This window comes from Oncorhynchus mykiss, chromosome 8 (assembly GCF_057628025.1).
Source record: "Oncorhynchus mykiss isolate SJ-2025 chromosome 8, ASM5762802v1, whole genome shotgun sequence".
In the NCBI taxonomy this organism is placed as follows: Eukaryota; Metazoa; Chordata; class Actinopteri; order Salmoniformes; family Salmonidae; genus Oncorhynchus; species Oncorhynchus mykiss.
This window is the reverse complement of record NC_143029.1, coordinates 85,311,603-85,332,949: the sequence shown is the minus strand read 5'-3', so window position 1 is coordinate 85,332,949 and position 21,347 is coordinate 85,311,603. Positions and strand designations below refer to the sequence as shown.

Below are 21,347 nucleotides of genomic sequence, written 5' to 3'. Positions count from 1 at the left end.
TCATGAAGCTCCCACCGAACAGTTCTTGTGCTAACGTTGTTTCCAGAGGCAGTTTGGAACTCGGTAGTGAGTGTTGCAACCGAGGACATACTTTTTTTTTTACGAGCTACGCGCTTCAGTGCTCGGTGGTCCCTTCTGCCTGCCACTTCGCTGCTGAGCCGTTGTTGCTCCTAGACGTTTCCACTTCACAATCACAGCACTTACAGTTGATCGGGGGAAGGTACGTTGAAAGTCACTGAGCTCTTCAGTACGGGTCTTTCTGCTGCCAATGTTTGTCTATGGAGATTGCTTGGCTGTGTGCTCAATTTTATACACCTGTCAGATGGCTGTGGTGTGGCTGAAATAGCCGAATCCACTCATTTGAAGGGGTGTCCACATACTTTTGTAGTGTACATATGTCCTATCCTTTATAATGTCTGGCCCATAATAAATATCTCTTATGGAGTCCATAGGCAGGAGATGGAGCATACCAAGTCTGCACCCCCCACGGAAAGGTGAGCCTATTTCACTGTGCAGACAATACAGCATCTGTACAGTACAAAGAGTTTCACAAATCAATTGATTCCTTCTTTACATTGCCTGAGACTTTTCCACAGTCAACCCTAGCGGGCAAAATTGGTTGAACTGACAGCCATCTCAATCAGATAACAATCCGTTCAGGTTGTAAACTGATCGTAGTGAGATCATTTTGACCAGCTTTTGTCGGCTAGGAAGAGGCTTTGCTGAGGTAAAACAATGAGTAATTTCTGCATAAATGCACATAACGCCCTGGACCAGAGCTATGTGACCCACTGCTTTGCGTCACCGTCACAAGTTCGTATTGAATTGTGGCGACAACAGGCTACAACACAAACAGTAGGAGCTGTAGGTATGACGCTTCCGCTGAGAAGTGTTTACAGGCCGAGGTCAATGTTAGAGGACACAGGTCACAACCTTTGAGGTAACATCTCTCCCTATCAGTTCTAACAACTGCACTCTGTTTTAACTGATCACAAGGTTTTCATGTCAGTCAATTTCACTGAACTTTATGATCTATTAAGAGGACGTCATTAGGACATGTATCTACAGGACAACCTCTTCTTAGCTTTTTAACTGTGTCAGCCTGTTCACATTAGGACATTAGGACTCTCCATTTGAATGTACGTACCTGGGTACCTCCCCCCCTTCGCTCTCTTCACATTAATTTAAAGTCTGTTACATAAAGCTCATCTGTTCCTCTCCTTAGCACATTGTATCTCTCTATCCCTGCCAAAGTTCAGGGCTATTTATACTAGGACACATTACTAGGACATAACTAGAACAGAGTTTCAGCCGGTTGAAAAACAACACGGTTGAGACGAGGGAAGTACCCTCCCCCTAGAGTCTCATCACCCTAGTGTCCCACCACCCTAGTGTCTCACTGCCCTTGTGTCTGAAAGTACCCTCCACCTAGTCTCATCACCCTAGTGTCACAGCCCTCAACAACCCTTCTGTTTCCTCAGCCTAGTAACTTAGCCCTCCACCACCCTAGTGTTTTACCACCCTAGTGTAACCACCCTAGTGTTTCCTCACCCTAGTGTTTCCTCACCCTAGTGTCTCACCACCCTAGTGTCACAGCCCTCAACAACCCTTCTGTTTCCTCAGCCTAGTAACTTAGCCCTCCACCACCCTAGTGTTTCCTCACCCTAGTGTTTTACCACCCTAGTGTAACCACCCTAGTGTCTCAACACCCTAGTGTAACCACCCTAGTGTCCCAGCCCTCTACCACCCTAGTGTCTCAAAACCCTAGTGTTTTACCACCCTAGTGTCTCACCTCCCCTGTGTCTCCCCACCCTAGTGCCACATCACCCTAGTTTCCAACAACCCATCACCCAAGTGTCTCGTCTCCCGAGTGTCTCCCCACCCTAGTGACCCAGTTTCTCACCACCCCCAGGGTCTACTAACTCAGTGTCCCTGCCACTCACCACCCTAGTGTCTCACCACCCTAGTGTCTCACCACCCTAAAGTCTCACCACCCTAGTGTCTCACCACCCTAGTGTCTCATCACCCTAGTGGCTCACCACCCTAGTGGCTCATCACCCTAGTGTCTCACTACCCTAGTGTCTCATCACCCTAGTGTCTCACTACCCTAGTGTCTCACCACCCTAAAGTCTCACCACCCTAGTGTCTCACCACCCTAGTGTCTCATCACCCTAGTGTCTCATCACCCTAGTGGCTCACCACCCTAGTGTCTCATCACCCTAGTGTCTCACTACCCTAGTGTCTCATCACCCTAGTGTCTCACCACCCTAGTGTCTCACCACCCTAAAGTCTCACCACCCTAGTGTCTCACCACCCTAGTGTCTCATCACCCTAGTGTCTCATCACCCTAGTGGCTCACCACCCTAGTGTCTCATCACCCTAGTGTCTCATCACCCTAGTGTCTCACTACCCTAGTGTCTCATCACCCTAGTGTCTCATCACCCTAGTTTCTTACAACCCTGGTGTCACACCACCCCAGTGTTCAAGCACCCCAGCAGGTGTTTATTTTACAATGCCCTCTCTTCCTCTTCAGCAAACCACTGCGCTCACCCCCCCACCGCAATGTCTCAGCTCCCCACCTCCCCAAAACCCCACCACCGCAATGTCTCAGCTCCCCACCTCCCCACCTCCCCAAAACCCCAGCAGCATTACACCACCAGTGTATCTGTCTGTCGCAGACTGTGCTATGTGTCCTAGTGGTCTATATATCACAAGCCATAACCCTTGCCACAGCTGCCATTGAGTTAGGCTGATACACCAAGGGCCTTGGTTGATATCCCTGGGATGGCAGGGGGACGGAGAGGGAGGGGGGGGACACTGTCGCTTGTGTACAGGGGGGAGAGGATCAATAAATAAACTGAAATATAACACAAGGAGTAGCTTACCTCAGTGGAATGATATTAATGAGGAATTAGCCACTACAGCATGTTGAGTTGTGTTTATATAGTAGACTGTGGTCTGTACTGTATACTCAATGTGGGGTATTGAGTTATATTTATATAGTAGACTGTGGGCTGTACTGTATACTCAATGTGGGGTGTTGAGTTATATTTATATAGTAGACTGTGGTCTGTACTGTACACTCAATGTGGGGTGTTGAGTTATATTTATATAGTAGACTGTGGTCTGTACTGTATACTCAATGTGGGGTGTTGAGTTATATTTATATAGTAGACTGTGGTCTGTACTGTATACTCAATGTGGGGTGTTGAGTTATATTTATATAGTAGACTGTGGTCTGTACTGTATACTCAATGTGGGGTGTTGAGTTATATTTATATAGTAGACTGTGGTCTGTACTGTATACTCAATGTGGGGTGTTGAGTTATATTTATATAGTAGACTGTGGTCTGTACTGTATACTCAATGTGGGGTGTTGAGTTGTATTTATATAGTAGACTGTGGTCTGTACTGTATGCCCACTGTGGGGTATTGAGTTATATTTATATAGTAGACTGTGGTCTGTACTGTATGCCCACTGTGGGGTATTGAGTTATATTTATATAGTAGACTGTGGTCTGTACTGTATACTCAATGTGGGGTGTTGAGTTATATTTATATAGTAGACTGTGGGCTGTACTGTATACTCAATGTGGGGTGTTGAGTTATATTTATATAATAGACTGTGGTCTGTACTGTATACTCAATGTGGGGTGTTGACTTATGTTTATATAGTAGACTGTGGTCTGTACTGTATACTCAATGTGGGGTGTTGAGTTATGTTTATATAGTAGACTGTGGTCTGTACTGTATGCCCACTGTGGGGTGTTGAGTTATATTTATATAGTATACTGTGGTCTGTACTGTATACTCAATGTGGGGTGTTGAGTTATATTTATATAGTAGACTGTGGTCTGTACTGTATACTCAATGTGGGGTGTTGAGTTATGTTTATATAGTAGACTGTGGTCTGTACTGTATGCCCACTGTGGGGTATTGAGTTATATTTATATAGTAGACTGTGGTCTGTACTGTATACTCAATGTGGGGTGTTGAGTTATATTTATATAATAGACTGTGGTCTGTACTGTATACTCAATGTGGGGTGTTAACTTATGTTTATATAGTAGACTGTGGTCTGTACTGTATACTCAATGTGGGGTATTGAGTTATATTTATATAGTAGACTGTGGTCTGTACTGTATACTCAATGTGGGGTATTGAGTTATATTTATATAGTAGACTGTGGTCTGTACTGTATACTCAATGTGGGGTATTGAGTTATATTTATATAGTAGACTGTGGTCTGTACTGTATACTCAATGTGGGGTGTTGAGTTATATTTATATAGTAGACTGTGGGCTGTACTGTATACTCAATGTGGGGTGTTGAGTTATATTTATATAGTAGACTGTGGGCTGTACTGTATGCCCACTGTGGGGTGTTGAGTTATATTTATATAGTAGACTGTGGGCTGTACTGTATACTCAATGTGGGGTATTGAGTTATATTTATATAGTAGACTGTGGTCTGTACTGTATACTCAATGTGGGGTATTGAGTTATATTTATATAGTAGACTGTGGTCTGTACTGTATGCCCACTGTGGGGTGTTGAGTTATATTTATATAGTAGACTGTGGGCTGTACTGTATGCCCTCTGTGGGGTGTTGAGTTATATTTATATAATAGACTGTGGTCTGTACTGTATACTCAATGTGGGGTGTTGAGTTATATTTATATAGTAGACTGTGGTCTGTACTGTATACTCAATGTGGGGTATTGAGTTATATTTATATAGTAGACTGTGGTCTGTACTGTATACTCAATGTGGGGTGTTGAGTTATATTTATATAATAGACTGTGGTCTGTACTGTATACTCAATGTGGGGTATTGAGTTATATTTATATAGTAGACTGTGGTCTGTACTGTATACTCAATGTGGGGTATTGAGTTATATTTATATAGTAGACTGTGGTCTGTACTGTATACTCAATGTGGGGTATTGAGTTATATTTATATAGTAGACTGTGGTCTGTACTGTATACTCAATGTGGGGTATTGAGTTATATTTATATAGTAGACTGTGGTCTGTACTGTATACTCAATGTGGGGTATTGAGTTATATTTATATAGTAGACTGTGGTCTGTACTGTATACTCAATGTGGGGTGTTGAGTTATATTTATATAATAGACTGTGGTCTGTACTGTATACTCAATGTGGGGTGTTGAGTTATATTTATATAGTAGACTGTGGGCTGTACTGTATACTCAATGTGGGGTATTGAGTTATATTTATATAGTAGACTGTGGTCTGTACTGTATACTCAATGTGGGGTGTTGACTTATATTTATATAGTAGACTGTGGGCGGCACTGTATACTCAATGTGGGGTGTTGAGTTATGTTTATATAGTAGACTGTGGTCTGTACTGTATACTCAATGTGGGGTGTTGAGTTATATTTATATAGTAGACTGTGGGCTGTACTGTATACTCAATGTGGGGTGTTGAGTTATATTTATATAGTAGACTGTGGGCTGTACTGTATACTCAATGTGGGGTGTTGAGTTATATTTATATAGTAGACTGTGGTCTGTACTGTATACTCAATGTGGGGTGTTGAGTTATGTTTATATAATAGACTGTGGGCGGCACTGTATACTCAATGTGGGGTGTTGAGTTATATTTATATAATAGACTGTGGGCTGTACTGTATACTCAATGTGGGGTGTTGAGTTATATTTATATAGTAGACTGTGGTCTGTACTGTATACTCAATGTGGGGTGTTGAGTTATATTTATATAGTAGACTGTGGTCTGTACTGTATACTCAATGTGGGGTGTTGAGTTATGTTTATATAGTAGACTGTGGTCTGTACTGTATACTCAATGTGGGGTGTTGAGTTATATTTATATAGTAGACTGTGGTCTGTACTGTATACTCAATGTGGGGTGTTGAGTTATATTTATATAGTAGACTGTGGGCTGTACTGTATACTCAATGTGGGGTATTGAGTTATATTTATATAGTAGACTGTGGTCTGTACTGTATACTCAATGTGGGGTGTTGAGTTATATTTATATAGTAGACTGTGGTCTGTACTGTATACTCAATGTGGGGTGTTGAGTTATATTTATATAGTAGACTGTGGGCTGTACTGTATACTCAATGTGGGGTGTTGAGTTATATTTATATAGTAGACTGTGGGCTGTACTGTATACTCAATGTGGGGTGTTGAGTTATATTTATATAGTAGACTGTGGTCTGTACTGTATACTCAATGTGGGGTGTTGAGTTATATTTATATAGTAGACTGTGGTCTGTACTGTATACTCAATGTGGGGTGTTGAGTTATATTTATATAGTAGACTGTGGTCTGTACTGTATACTCAATGTGGGGTGTTGAGTTATATTTATATAGTAGACTGTGGTCTGTACTGTATACTCAATGTGGGGTATTGAGTTATATTTATATAGTAGACTGTGGTCTGTACTGTATACTCAATGTGGGGTGTTGAGTTATATTTATATAATAGACTGTGGTCTGTACTGTATACTCAATGTGGGGTGTTGAGTTATATTTATATAGTAGACTGTGGTCTGTACTGTATACTCAATGTGGGGTGTTGACTTATATTTATATAGTAGACTGTGGTCTGTACTGTATACTCAATGTGGGGTGTTGAGTTATATTTATATAGTAGACTGTGGGCTGTACTGTATACTCAATGTGGGGTATTGAGTTATATTTATATAGTAGACTGTGGTCTGTACTGTATACTCAATGTGGGGTGTTGAGTTATATTTATATAGTAGACTGTGGTCTGTACTGTATACTCAATGTGGGGTGTTGAGTTATATTTATATAGTAGACTGTGGTCTGTACTGTATACTCAATGTGGGGTGTTGAGTTATATTTATATAGTAGACTGTGGGCTGTACTGTATACTCAATGTGGGGTGTTGAGTTATATTTATATAGTAGACTGTGGGCTGTACTGTATACTCAATGTGGGGTGTTGAGTTATATTTATATAGTAGACTGTGGTCTGTACTGTATACTCAATGTGGGGTGTTGAGTTATATTTATATAGTAGACTGTGGTCTGTACTGTATACTCAATGTGGGGTGTTGAGTTATATTTATATAGTAGACTGTGGTCTGTACTGTATACTCAATGTGGGGTATTGAGTTATATTTATATAGTAGACTGTGGTCTGTACTGTATACTCAATGTGGGGTGTTGAGTTATATTTATATAATAGACTGTGGTCTGTACTGTATACTCAATGTGGGGTGTTGAGTTATATTTATATAGTAGACTGTGGTCTGTACTGTATACTCAATGTGGGGTGTTGACTTATATTTATATAGTAGACTGTGGGCGGCACTGTATACTCAATGTGGGGTGTTGAGTTATATTTATATAGTAGACTGTGGTCTGTACTGTATACTCAATGTGGGGTGTTGAGTTATATTTATATAATAGACTGTGGTCTGTACTGTATACTCAATGTGGGGTGTTGAGTTATATTTATATAGTAGACTGTGGTCTGTACTGTATACTCAATGTGGGGTGTTGACTTATATTTATATAGTAGACTGTGGGCGGCACTGTATACTCAATGTGGGGTGTTGAGTTATATTTATATAGTAGACTGTGGTCTGTACTGTATACTCAATGTGGGGTGTTGAGTTATGTTTATATAATAGACTGTGGGCGGCACTGTATACTCAATGTGGGGTGTTGAGTTATATTTATATAATAGACTGTGGTCTGTACTGTATACTCAATGTGGGGTGTTGAGTTATGTTTATATAATAGACTGTGGGCGGCACTGTATACTCAATGTGGGGTGTTGAGTTATATTTATATAATAGACTGTGGTCTGTACTGTATACTCAATGTGGGGTGTTGAGTTATGTTTATATAGTAGACTGTGGTCTGTACTGTATACTCAATGTGGGGTGTTGAGTTATATTTATATAGTAGACTGTGGTCTGTACTGTATACTCAATGTGGGGTGTTGAGTTATGTTTATATAGTAGACTGTGGTCTGTACTGTATACTCAATGTGGGGTGTTGAGTTATATTTATATAGTAGACTGTGGGCTGTACTGTATACTCAATGTGGGGTATTGAGTTATATTTATATAGTAGACTGTGGTCTGTACTGTATACTCAATGTGGGGTGTTGAGTTATATTTATATAGTAGACTGTGGTCTGTACTGTATACTCAATGTGGGGTGTTGAGTTATATTTATATAGTAGACTGTGGTCTGTACTGTATATTCAATGTGGGGTGTTGAGTTATATTTATATAGTAGACTGTGGGCTGTACTGTATACTCAATGTGGGGTGTTGAGTTATATTTATATAGTAGACTGTGGGCTGTACTGTATACTCAATGTGGGGTGTTGAGTTATATTTATATAGTAGACTGTGGTCTGTACTGTATACTCAATGTGGGGTGTTGAGTTATATTTATATAGTAGACTGTGGTCTGTACTGTATACTCAATGTGGGGTGTTGAGTTATATTTATATAGTAGACTGTGGTCTGTACTGTATACTCAATGTGGGGTGTTGAGTTATATTTATATAGTAGACTGTGGTCTGTACTGTATACTCAATGTGGGGTGTTGAGTTATATTTATATAGTAGACTGTGGTCTGTACTGTATACTCAATGTGGGGTGTTGAGTTATATTTATATAGTAGACTGTGGTCTGTACTGTATACTCAATGTGGGGTGTTGAGTTATATTTATATAGTAGACTGTGGTCTGTACTGTATACTCAATGTGGGGTGTTGAGTTATATTTATATAATAGACTGTGGTCTGTACTGTATACTCAATGTGGGGTGTTGAGTTATGTTTATATAGTAGACTGTGGGCTGTACTGTATACTCAATGTGGGGTATTGAGTTATATGAATATAGTAGACTGTGGTCTGTACTGTATACTCAATGTGGGGTGTTGAGTTATGTTTATATAGTAGACTGTGGTCTGTACTGTATCCTCAATGTGGGGTATTGAGTTATATTTATATAGTAGACTGTGGGCTGTACTGTATACTCAATGTGGGGTGTTGAGTTATATTTATATAGTAGACTGTGGTCTGTACTGTATACTCAATGTGGGGTGTTGAGTTATATTTATATAGTAGACTGTGGTCTGTACTGTATACTCAATGTGGGGTGTTGAGTTATATTTATATAGTAGACTGTGGTCTGTACTGTATACTCAATGTGGGGTGTTGAGTTATATTTATATAGTAGACTGTGGTCTGTACTGTATACTCAATGTGGGGTGTTGAGTTATATTTATATAATAGACTGTGGTCTGTACTGTATACTCAATGTGGGGTGTTAAGTTATATTTATATAGTAGACTGTGGTCTGTACTGTATACTCAATGTGGGGTGTTGAGTTATATTTATATAGTAGACTGTGGTCTGTACTGTATACTCAATGTGGGGTGTTGAGTTATATTTATATAGTAGACTGTGGTCTGTACTGTATACTCAATGTGGGGTGTTGAGTTATGTTTATATAGTAGACTGTGGTCTGTACTGTATACTCAATGTGGGGTGTTGAGTTATATTTATATAGTAGACTGTGGTCTGTACTGTATACTCAATGTGGGGTGTTGAGTTATATTTATATAGTAGACTGTGGTCTGTACTGTATACTCAATGTGGGGTGTTGAGTTATATTTATATAGTAGACTGTGGTCTGTACTGTATACTCAATGTGGGGTGTTGAGTTATATTTATATAGTAGACTGTGGTCTGTACTGTATACTCAATGTGGGGTATTGAGTTATGTTTATATAGTAGACTGTGGTCTGTACTGTATACTCAATGTGGGGTGTTGAGTTATATTTATATAGTAGACTGTGGTCTGTACTGTATACTCAATGTGGGGTGTTGAGTTATATTTATATAATAGACTGTGGGCTGTACTGTATACTCAATGTGTGGTGTTTAGTTATATTTATATAGTAGACTGTGGTCTGTACTGTATACTCAATGTGGGGTGTTGAGTTATATTTATATAGTAGACTGTGGGCTGTACTGTATACTCAATGTGGGGTGTTGAGTTATATTTATATAGTAGACTGTGGTCTGTACTGTATACTCAATGTGGGGTGTTGAGTTATATTTATATAGTAGACTGTGGTCTGTACTGTATACTCAATGTGGGGTGTTGAGTTATATTTATATAGTAGACTGTGGGCTGTACTGTATACTCAATGTGGGGTATTGAGTTATATTTATATAGTAGACTGTGGTCTGTACTGTATACTCAATGTGGGGTGTTGAGTTATGTTTATATAATAGACTGTGGGCGGCACTGTATACTCAATGTGGGGTGTTGAGTTATATTTATATAATAGACTGTGGTCTGTACTGTATACTCAATGTGGGGTGTTGAGTTATGTTTATATAGTAGACTGTGGTCTGTACTGTATACTCAATGTGGGGTTTTGAGTTATATTTATATAGTAGACTGTGGTCTGTACTGTATACTCAATGTGGGGTGTTGAGTTATGTTTATATAGTAGACTGTGGTCTGTACTGTATACTCAATGTGGGGTGTTGAGTTATATTTATATAGTAGACTGTGGGCTGTACTGTATACTCAATGTGGGGTATTGAGTTATATTTATATAGTAGACTGTGGTCTGTACTGTATACTCAATGTGGGGTGTTGAGTTATATTTATATAGTAGACTGTGGTCTGTACTGTATACTCAATGTGGGGTGTTGAGTTATATTTATATAGTAGACTGTGGTCTGTACTGTATATTCAATGTGGGGTGTTGAGTTATATTTATATAGTAGACTGTGGGCTGTACTGTATACTCAATGTGGGGTGTTGAGTTATATTTATATAGTAGACTGTGGGCTGTACTGTATACTCAATGTGGGGTGTTGAGTTATATTTATATAGTAGACTGTGGTCTGTACTGTATACTCAATGTGGGGTGTTGAGTTATATTTATATAGTAGACTGTGGTCTGTACTGTATACTCAATGTGGGGTATTGAGTTATATTTATATAGTAGACTGTGGTCTGTACTGTATACTCAATGTGGGGTATTGAGTTATATTTATATAGTAGACTGTGGTCTGTACTGTATGCCCACTGTGGGGTGTTGAGTTATATTTATATAGTAGACTGTGGTCTGTACTGTATACTCAATGTGGGGTGTTGAGTTATATTTATATAGTAGACTGTGGTCTGTACTGTATACTCAATGTGGGGTGTTGAGTTGTATTTATGTAGTAGACTGTGGTCTGTACTGTATACTCAATGTGGGGTGTTGAGTTATATTTATATAGTAGACTGTGGTCTGTACTGTATGCCCACTGTGGGGTGTTGAGTTATATTTATATAGTAGACTGTGGTCTGTACTGTATACTCAATGTGGGGTGTTGAGTTATATTTATATAGTAGACTGTGGTCTGTACTGTATACTCAATGTGGGGTGTTGAGTTATATTTATATAGTAGACTGTGGGCTGTACTGTATACTCAATGTGGGGTGTTGAGTTATATTTATATAGTAGACTGTGGTCTGCACTGTATACTCAATGTGGGGTATTGAGTTATATTTATATAGTAGACTGTGGTCTGTACTGTATACTCAATGTGGGGTGTTGAGTTATATTTATATAGTAGACTGTGGTCTGTACTGTATACTCAATGTGGGGTGTTGAGTTATATTTATATAGTAGACTGTGGGCTGTACTGTATACTCAATGTGGGGTGTTGAGTTATATTTATATAGTAGACTGTGGGCTGTACTGTATACTCAATGTGGGGTGTTGAGTTATATTTATATAGTAGACTGTGGTCTGTACTGTATACTCAATGTGGGGTGTTGACTTATATTTATATAGTAGACTGTGGTCTGTACTGTATACTCAATGTGGGGTGTTGAGTTATATTTATATAGTAGACTGTGGTCTGTACTGTATACTCAATGTGGGGTGTTGAGTTATATTTATATAGTAGACTGTGGTCTGTACTGTATACTCAATGTGGGGTGTTGAGTTATATTTATATAGTAGACTGTGGTCTGTACTGTATACTCAATGTGGGGTGTTGAGTTATATTTATATAGTAGACTGTGGTCTGTACTGTATACTCAATGTGGGGTGTTGAGTTATATTTATATAATAGACTGTGGTCTGTACTGTATACTCAATGTGGGGTGTTGAGTTATGTTTATATAGTAGACTGTGGGCTGTACTGTATACTCAATGTGGGGTATTGAGTTATATGAATATAGTAGACTGTGGTCTGTACTGTATACTCAATGTGGGGTGTTGAGTTATGTTTATATAGTAGACTGTGGTCTGTACTGTATCCTCAATGTGGGGTATTGAGTTATATTTATATAGTAGACTGTGGGCTGTACTGTATACTCAATGTGGGGTGTTGAGTTATATTTATATAGTAGACTGTGGTCTGTACTGTATACTCAATGTGGGGTGTTGAGTTATATTTATATAGTAGACTGTGGTCTGTACTGTATACTCAATGTGGGGTGTTGAGTTATATTTATATAGTAGACTGTGGTCTGTACTGTATACTCAATGTGGGGTGTTGAGTTATATTTATATAGTAGACTGTGGTCTGTACTGTATACTCAATGTGGGGTGTTGAGTTATATTTATATAATAGACTGTGGTCTGTACTGTATACTCAATGTGGGGTGTTAAGTTATATTTATATAGTAGACTGTGGTCTGTACTGTATACTCAATGTGGGGTGTTGAGTTATATTTATATAGTAGACTGTGGTCTGTACTGTATACTCAATGTGGGGTGTTGAGTTATATTTATATAGTAGACTGTGGTCTGTACTGTATACTCAATGTGGGGTGTTGAGTTATGTTTATATAGTAGACTGTGGTCTGTACTGTATACTCAATGTGGGGTGTTGAGTTATGTTTATATAGTAGACTGTGGTCTGTACTGTATACTCAATGTGGGGTTTTGAGTTATATTTATATAGTAGACTGTGGTCTGTACTGTATACTCAATGTGGGGTGTTGAGTTATGTTTATATAGTAGACTGTGGTCTGTACTGTATACTCAATGTGGGGTGTTGAGTTATATTTATATAGTAGACTGTGGGCTGTACTGTATACTCAATGTGGGGTATTGAGTTATATTTATATAGTAGACTGTGGTCTGTACTGTATACTCAATGTGGGGTGTTGAGTTATATTTATATAGTAGACTGTGGTCTGTACTGTATACTCAATGTGGGGTGTTGAGTTATATTTATATAGTAGACTGTGGTCTGTACTGTATATTCAATGTGGGGTGTTGAGTTATATTTATATAGTAGACTGTGGGCTGTACTGTATACTCAATGTGGGGTGTTGAGTTATATTTATATAGTAGACTGTGGGCTGTACTGTATACTCAATGTGGGGTGTTGAGTTATATTTATATAGTAGACTGTGGTCTGTACTGTATACTCAATGTGGGGTGTTGAGTTATATTTATATAGTAGACTGTGGTCTGTACTGTATACTCAATGTGGGGTATTGAGTTATATTTATATAGTAGACTGTGGTCTGTACTGTATACTCAATGTGGGGTATTGAGTTATATTTATATAGTAGACTGTGGTCTGTACTGTATGCCCACTGTGGGGTGTTGAGTTATATTTATATAGTAGACTGTGGTCTGTACTGTATACTCAATGTGGGGTGTTGAGTTATATTTATATAGTAGACTGTGGTCTGTACTGTATACTCAATGTGGGGTGTTGAGTTATATTTATATAGTAGACTGTGGTCTGTACTGTATACTCAATGTGGGGTGTTGAGTTATATTTATATAGTAGACTGTGGTCTGTACTGTATACTCAATGTGGGGTGTTGAGTTATATTTATATAGTAGACTGTGGTCTGTACTGTATACTCAATGTGGGGTGTTGAGTTATATTTATATAATAGACTGTGGTCTGTACTGTATACTCAATGTGGGGTGTTGAGTTATGTTTATATAGTAGACTGTGGGCTGTACTGTATACTCAATGTGGGGTATTGAGTTATATGAATATAGTAGACTGTGGTCTGTACTGTATACTCAATGTGGGGTGTTGAGTTATGTTTATATAGTAGACTGTGGTCTGTACTGTATCCTCAATGTGGGGTATTGAGTTATATTTATATAGTAGACTGTGGGCTGTACTGTATACTCAATGTGGGGTGTTGAGTTATATTTATATAGTAGACTGTGGTCTGTACTGTATACTCAATGTGGGGTGTTGAGTTATATTTATATAGTAGACTGTGGTCTGTACTGTATACTCAATGTGGGGTGTTGAGTTATATTTATATAGTAGACTGTGGTCTGTACTGTATACTCAATGTGGGGTGTTGAGTTATATTTATATAGTAGACTGTGGTCTGTACTGTATACTCAATGTGGGGTGTTGAGTTATATTTATATAATAGACTGTGGTCTGTACTGTATACTCAATGTGGGGTGTTAAGTTATATTTATATAGTAGACTGTGGTCTGTACTGTATACTCAATGTGGGGTGTTGAGTTATATTTATATAGTAGACTGTGGTCTGTACTGTATACTCAATGTGGGGTGTTGAGTTATATTTATATAGTAGACTGTGGTCTGTACTGTATACTCAATGTGGGGTGTTGAGTTATGTTTATATAGTAGACTGTGGTCTGTACTGTATACTCAATGTGGGGTGTTGAGTTATATTTATATAGTAGACTGTGGTCTGTACTGTATACTCAATGTGGGGTGTTGAGTTATATTTATATAGTAGACTGTGGTCTGTACTGTATACTCAATGTGGGGTGTTGAGTTATATTTATATAGTAGACTGTGGTCTGTACTGTATACTCAATGTGGGGTGTTGAGTTATATTTATATAGTAGACTGTGGTCTGTACTGTATACTCAATGTGGGGTATTGAGTTATGTTTATATAGTAGACTGTGGTCTGTACTGTATACTCAATGTGGGGTGTTGAGTTATATTTATATAGTAGACTGTGGTCTGTACTGTATACTCAATGTGGGGTGTTGAGTTATATTTATATAATAGACTGTGGGCTGTACTGTATACTCAATGTGTGGTGTTTAGTTATATTTATATAGTAGACTGTGGTCTGTACTGTATACTCAATGTGGGGTGTTGAGTTATATTTATATAGTAGACTGTGGGCTGTACTGTATACTCAATGTGGGGTGTTGAGTTATATTTATATAGTAGACTGTGGTCTGTACTGTATACTCAATGTGGGGTGTTGAGTTATATTTATATAATAGACTGTGGTCTGTACTGTATACTCAATGTGGGGTGTTGAGTTATGTTTATATAGTAGACTGTGGTCTGTACTGTATACTCAATGTGGGGTTTTGAGTTATATTTATATAGTAGACTGTGGTCTGTACTGTATACTCAATGTGGGGTGTTGAGTTATGTTTATATAGTAGACTGTGGTCTGTACTGTATACTCAATGTGGGGTGTTGAGTTATATTTATATAGTAGACTGTGGGCTGTACTGTATACTCAATGTGGGGTATTGAGTTATATTTATATAGTAGACTGTGGTCTGTACTGTATACTCAATGTGGGGTGTTGAGTTATATTTATATAGTAGACTGTGGTCTGTACTGTATACTCAATGTGGGGTATTGAGTTGTATTTATATAGTAGACTGTGGTCTGTACTGTATACTCACTGTGGGGTGTTGAGTTATATTTATATAGTAGACTGTGGTCTGTACTGTATACTCAATGTGGGGTATTGAGTTATGTTTATATAGTAGACTGTGGGCTGTACTGTATACTCAATGTGGGGTGTTGAGTTATGTTTATATAGTAGACTGTGGTCTGTACTGTATACTCAATGTGGGGTATTGAGTTGTATTTATATAGTAGACTGTGGTCTGTACTGTATACTCACTGTGGGGTATTGAGTTATATTTATATAGTAGACTGTGGTCTGTACTGTATACTCAATGTGGGGTGTTGAGTTATATTTATATAGTAGACTGTGGGCTGTACTGTATACTCAATGTGGGGTGTTGAGTTATATTTATATAGTAGACTGTGGGCTGTACTGTATACTCAATGTGGGGTGTTGAGTTATATGTATATAGTAGACTGTGGGCTGTACTGTATACTCAATGTGGGGTGTTGAGTTATATTTATATAGTAGACTGTGGTCTGCACTGTATACTCAATGTGGGGTATTGAGTTATATTTATATAATAAACTGTGGTCTGTACTGTATACTCAATGTGGGGTGTTGAGTTATATTTATATAGTAGACTGTGGTCTGTACTGTATACTCAATGTGGGGTGTTGAGTTATATTTATATAGTAGACTGTGGTCTGTACTGTATACTCAATGTGGGGTGTTGAGTTATATTTATATAGTAGACTGTGGGCTGTACTGTATACTCAATGTGGGGTGTTGAGTTATATTTATATAGTAGACTGTGGTCTGTACTGTATACTCAATGTGGGGTATTGAGTTATATTTATATAATAGACTGTGGTCTGTACTGTATACTCAATGTGGGGTGTTGAGTTATATTTATATAGTAGACTGTGGTCTGTACTGTATACTCAATGTGGGGTGTTGAGTTATATTTATATAGTAGACTGTGGGCTGTACTGTATACTCAATGTGGGGTGTTGAGTTATGTTTATATAGTAGACTGTGGTCTGTACTGTATACTCAATGTGGGGTGTTGAGTTATATTTATATAGTAGACTGTGGTCTGTACTGTATACTCAATGTGGGGTGTTGAGTTATATTTATATAGTAGACTGTGGTCTGTACTGTATACTCAATGTGGGGTGTTGAGTTATATTTATATAGTAGACTGTGGTCTGTACTGTATACTCAATGTGGGGTGTTGAGTTATATTTATATAATAGACTGTGGTCTGTACTGTATGCCCACTGTGGGGTATTGAGTTATATTTATATAGTAGACTGTGGTCTGTACTGTATACTCAATGTGGGGTATTGAGTTATATTTATATAGTAGACTGTGGGCTGTACTGTATACTCAATGTGGGGTGTTGAGTTATATTTATATAATAGACTGTGGTCTGTACTGTATACTCAATGTGGGGTGTTGAGTTATATTTATATAGTAGACTGTGGGCTGTACTGTATACTCAATGTGGGGTGTTGAGTTATATTTATATAGTAGACTGTGGTCTGTACTGTATACTCAATGTGGGGTGTTGAGTTATATTTATATAGTAGACTGTGGTCTGCACTGTATGCCCACTGTGGGGTATTGAGTTATATTTATATAGTAGACTGTGGTCTGTACTGTATACTCAATGTGGGGTGTTGAGTTATATTTATATAGTAGACTGTGGTCTGTACTGTATACTCAATGTGGGGTGTTGAGTTATGTTTATATAGTAGACTGTGGGCTGTACTGTATACTCAATGTGGGGTGTTGAGTTATATTTATATAGTAGATTGTGGTCTGTACTGTATACTCAATGTGGGGTGTTGAGTTGTGTTTATATAGTAGACTGTGGGCTGTACTGTATACTCAATGTGGGGTGTTGAGTTATGTTTATATAGTAGACTGTGGTCTGTACTGTATACTCAATGTGGGGTGTTGAGTTATATTTATATAGTAGACTGTGGTCTGTACTGTATACTCAATGTGGGGTGTTGAGTTATATTTATATAGTAGACTGTGGTCTGTACTGTATACTCAATGTGGGGTGTTGAGTTATGTTTATATAGTAGACTGTGGTCTGTACTGTATACTAAATGTGGGGTATTGAGTTATATTTATATAGTAGACTGTGGTCTGTACTGTATACTCAATGTGGGGTGTTGAGTTATATTTATATAGTAGACTGTGGTCTGTACTGTATACTCAATGTGGGGTGTTGAGTTATATTTATATAGTAGACTGTGGTCTGTACTGTATACTCAATGTGGGGTATTGAGTTATATGTATATAGTAGACTGTGGGCTGTACTGTATACTCAATGTGGGGTGTTGAGTTATGTTTATATAGTAGACTGTGGTCTGTACTGTATACTCAATGTGGGGTATTGAGTTATATTTATATAGTAGACTGTGGTCTGTACTGTATACTCAATGTGGGGTGTTGAGTTATATTTATATAGTAGACTGTGGGCTGTACTGTATACTCAATGTGGGGTGTTGAGTTATATTTATATAGTAGACTGTGGTCTGTACTGTATACTCAATGTGGGGTGTTGAGTTATGTTTATATAGTAGACTGTGATCTGTACTGTATACTCAATGTGGGGTGTTGAGTTATATTTATATAGTAGACTGTGGTCTGTACTGTATACTCAATGTGGGGTGTTGAGTTATGTTTATATAGTAGACTGTGGGCTGTACTGTATACTCAATGTGGGGTGTTGAGTTATATTTATATAGTAGACTGTGGTCTGTACTGTATACTCAATGTGGGGTGTTGAGTTATGTTTATATAGTAGACTGTGGTCTGTACTGTATACTAAATGTGGGGTATTGAGTTATATTTATATAGTAGACTGTGGTCTGTACTGTATACTCAATGTGGGGTGTTGAGTTATATTTATATAGTAGACTGTGGTCTGTACTGTATACTCAATGTGGGGTATTGAGTTATATTTATATAGTAGACTGTGGGCTGTACTGTATACTCAATGTGGGGTGTTGAGTTATGTTTATATAGTAGACTGTGGTCTGTACTGTATGCCCACTGTGGGGTATTGAGTTATATTTATATAGTAGACTGTGGTCTGTACTGTATACTCAATGTGGGGTGTTGAGTTGTATTTATGTAGTAGACTGTGGGCTGTACTGTATACTCAATGTGGGGTGTTGAGTTATATTTATATAATAGACTGTGGGCTGTACTGTATACTCAATGTGGGGTATTGAGTTGTATTTATGTAGTAGACTGTGGGCTGTACTGTATACTCAATGTGGGGTGTTGAGTTGTATTTATATAGTAGACTGTGGGCTGTACTGTATGCTCAATGTGGGGTGTTGAGTTATATTTATATAGTAGACTGTGGTCTGTACTGTATACTCAATGTGGGGTGTTGAGTTATGTTTATATAGTAGACTGTGGGCGGCACTGTATACTCAATGTGGGGTGTTGAGTTATATTTATATAGTAGACTGTGGGCTGTACTGTATACTCAATGTGGGGTATTGAGTTGTGTTTATATAGTAGACTGTGGGCTGTACTGTATACTCAATGTGGGGTATTGAGTTATATTTATATAGTAGACTGTGGTCTGTACTGTATACTCAATGTGGGGTATTGAGTTATATTTATATAGTAGACTGTGGGCTGTACTGTATACTCAATGTGGGGTGTTGAGTTATATTTATATAGTAGACTGTGGGCTGTACTGTATACTCAATGTGGGGTGTTGAGTTGTATTTACATAGTATACTGTGGTCTGTACTGTATACTCAATGTGGGGTGTTGAGTTATATTTATATAATAGACTGTGGGCTGTACTGTATACTCAATGTGGGGTGTTGAGTTATATTTATATAGTAGACTGTGGGCTGTACTGTATACTCAATGTGGGGTGTTGAGTTATATTTATATAGTAGACTGTGGTCTGTACTGTATACTCAATGTGGGGTGTTGAGTTATATTTATATAGTAGACTGTGGTCTGTACTGTATGCCCACTGTGGGGTATTGAGTTATATTTATATAGTAGACTGTGGTCTGTACTGTATGCCCACTGTGGGGTATTGAGTTATATTTATATAGTAGACTGTGGTCTGTACTGTATACTCAATGTGGGGTGTTGAGTTATATTTATATAATAGACTGTGGGCTGTACTGTATACTCAATGTGGGGTGTTGAGTTGTACAGTTGTGGCCAAAAGTTTTGAGAATTACACAAATATTAATTTTCACAAAGTCTGCTGCCTCAGTTTGTATGATGGCAATTTGCATATACTCCAGAATGTTATGAAGAGTGATCAGATGAATTGCAATTAATTGCAAAGTCCCTCTTTGCCATGCAAATGAACTGAATCCCCCCAAAAACATTTCCACTGCATTTCTGCAGGAAGGCTTCATGGCACCCAAGAAAGCCCAGCACCCGCCAGGACGTCTCCTAAAGTTGATTCAGCTGCGGGATCGGGGCACCACCAGTACAGAGCTTGCTCAGGAATGGCAGCAGGCAGGTGTGAGTGCATCTGCATGCACAGTGAGACAAAGACTTTTGGAGGATGGCCTGGTGTCAAGAAGGGCAGCAAAGAAGCCACTTCTCTCCAGGAAAAACATCAGGGACAGACTGATATTCTGCTAAAGGTACAGGGATTGGACTGCTGAGGACTGGGGTAAAGTCATTTTCTCTGATGAATCCCCTTTCCGATTGTTTGGGGCATCCGGGAAAAAGCTTGTCCGGAGAAGACAAGGTGAGCGCTACCATCAGTCCTGTGTCATGCCAATAGTAAAGCCTCCTGAGACCATTCATGTGTGGGGTTGCTTCTCAGCCAAGGGAGTGGGCTCATTCACAATTTTGCCTAAGAACACAGCCATCAATGAAGAATGGTACCAACACATCCTCCAAGAGCAACTTATCCCAACCATCCAGGAACAGTTTGGTGACGAACAATGTCTTTTCCAGCATGATGGAGCACCTTGCCATAAGGCAAAAGTGATAATTAAGTGGCTCGGGGAACAAAACATTGATGTTTTGGGTCCATGGCCAGGAAACTCCCCAGACCTTAATCCCATTGAGAACTTGTGGTCAATCCTCAAGAGGCGGGTGGACAAACAAAACCCCACAAATTCTGACAAACTCCAAATATTGATTATGCAAGAATGGGCTGCCATCAGACAGGATGTGACCCAGAAGTGAATTGACAGCATGCCAGGGCGAATTGCAGAGGTCTTGAAAAAGAAGGGTCAACACTGCAAATATTGACTCTTTGCATCAACTTCATGTAATTGTCAATAAAAGACAATTGTCAATAAAAGACAATTGTCAATAAAAGAAAGGTGTGGGAGGCCCCGGTGCACAACTGAGCAAGAGGACAAGTACATTAGAGTGTCTAGTTTGAGAAACAGACGCCTCACAAGTCCTCAATTGGCAGCTTCATGATCAAATTATCAATTAACCTTTTAAAATGATAAACTTGGATTAGCTAACAACGTGCCATTGGAACACAGGAGTGATGGTTGCTGATAATGGGCCTCTGTACGCCTTTGTAGATATTCCATTAAAAATCAAAAAAGCTACAATAGTCATTTACAACATTAACAATGTTTGTTTTAAAATGCAAAATTCTCTAAATTCCAGAGGGGGGCTAACCTCACGTGCTTTGTGCCCCCTCTAAAATAATGTATGCATGATTCC

At 38.6% G+C, this 21,347-nt stretch overlaps 1 protein-coding gene and 1 long non-coding RNA gene across 6 annotated transcripts in view; one reads left to right on the top strand and one right to left on the bottom strand.

The window, feature by feature from the left end:
• The window catches only part of LOC110530792 (uncharacterized), a 51,940-nt gene that overhangs the window by 3,813 nt on the left and 26,780 nt on the right, over nt 1–21,347 (bottom strand). The gene's annotated exons all lie outside the window — the stretch shown is intronic.
• LOC110530789 (caytaxin) overlaps nt 1–21,347 on the top strand; it is a 44,660-nt gene that overhangs the window by 20,915 nt on the left and 2,398 nt on the right. For 2 of the 3 annotated variants that reach the window (XM_036986544.2, XM_036986546.2), the window contains one exon: nt 453–494. In XM_036986544.2, coding sequence (XP_036842439.2) covers nt 453–494 — 42 coding nt within the window. Of the gene's footprint in view, nt 1–452; nt 499–21,347 lie in introns of those variants that run through there. The other variant, XM_090182877.1, reaches the window with a different exon arrangement.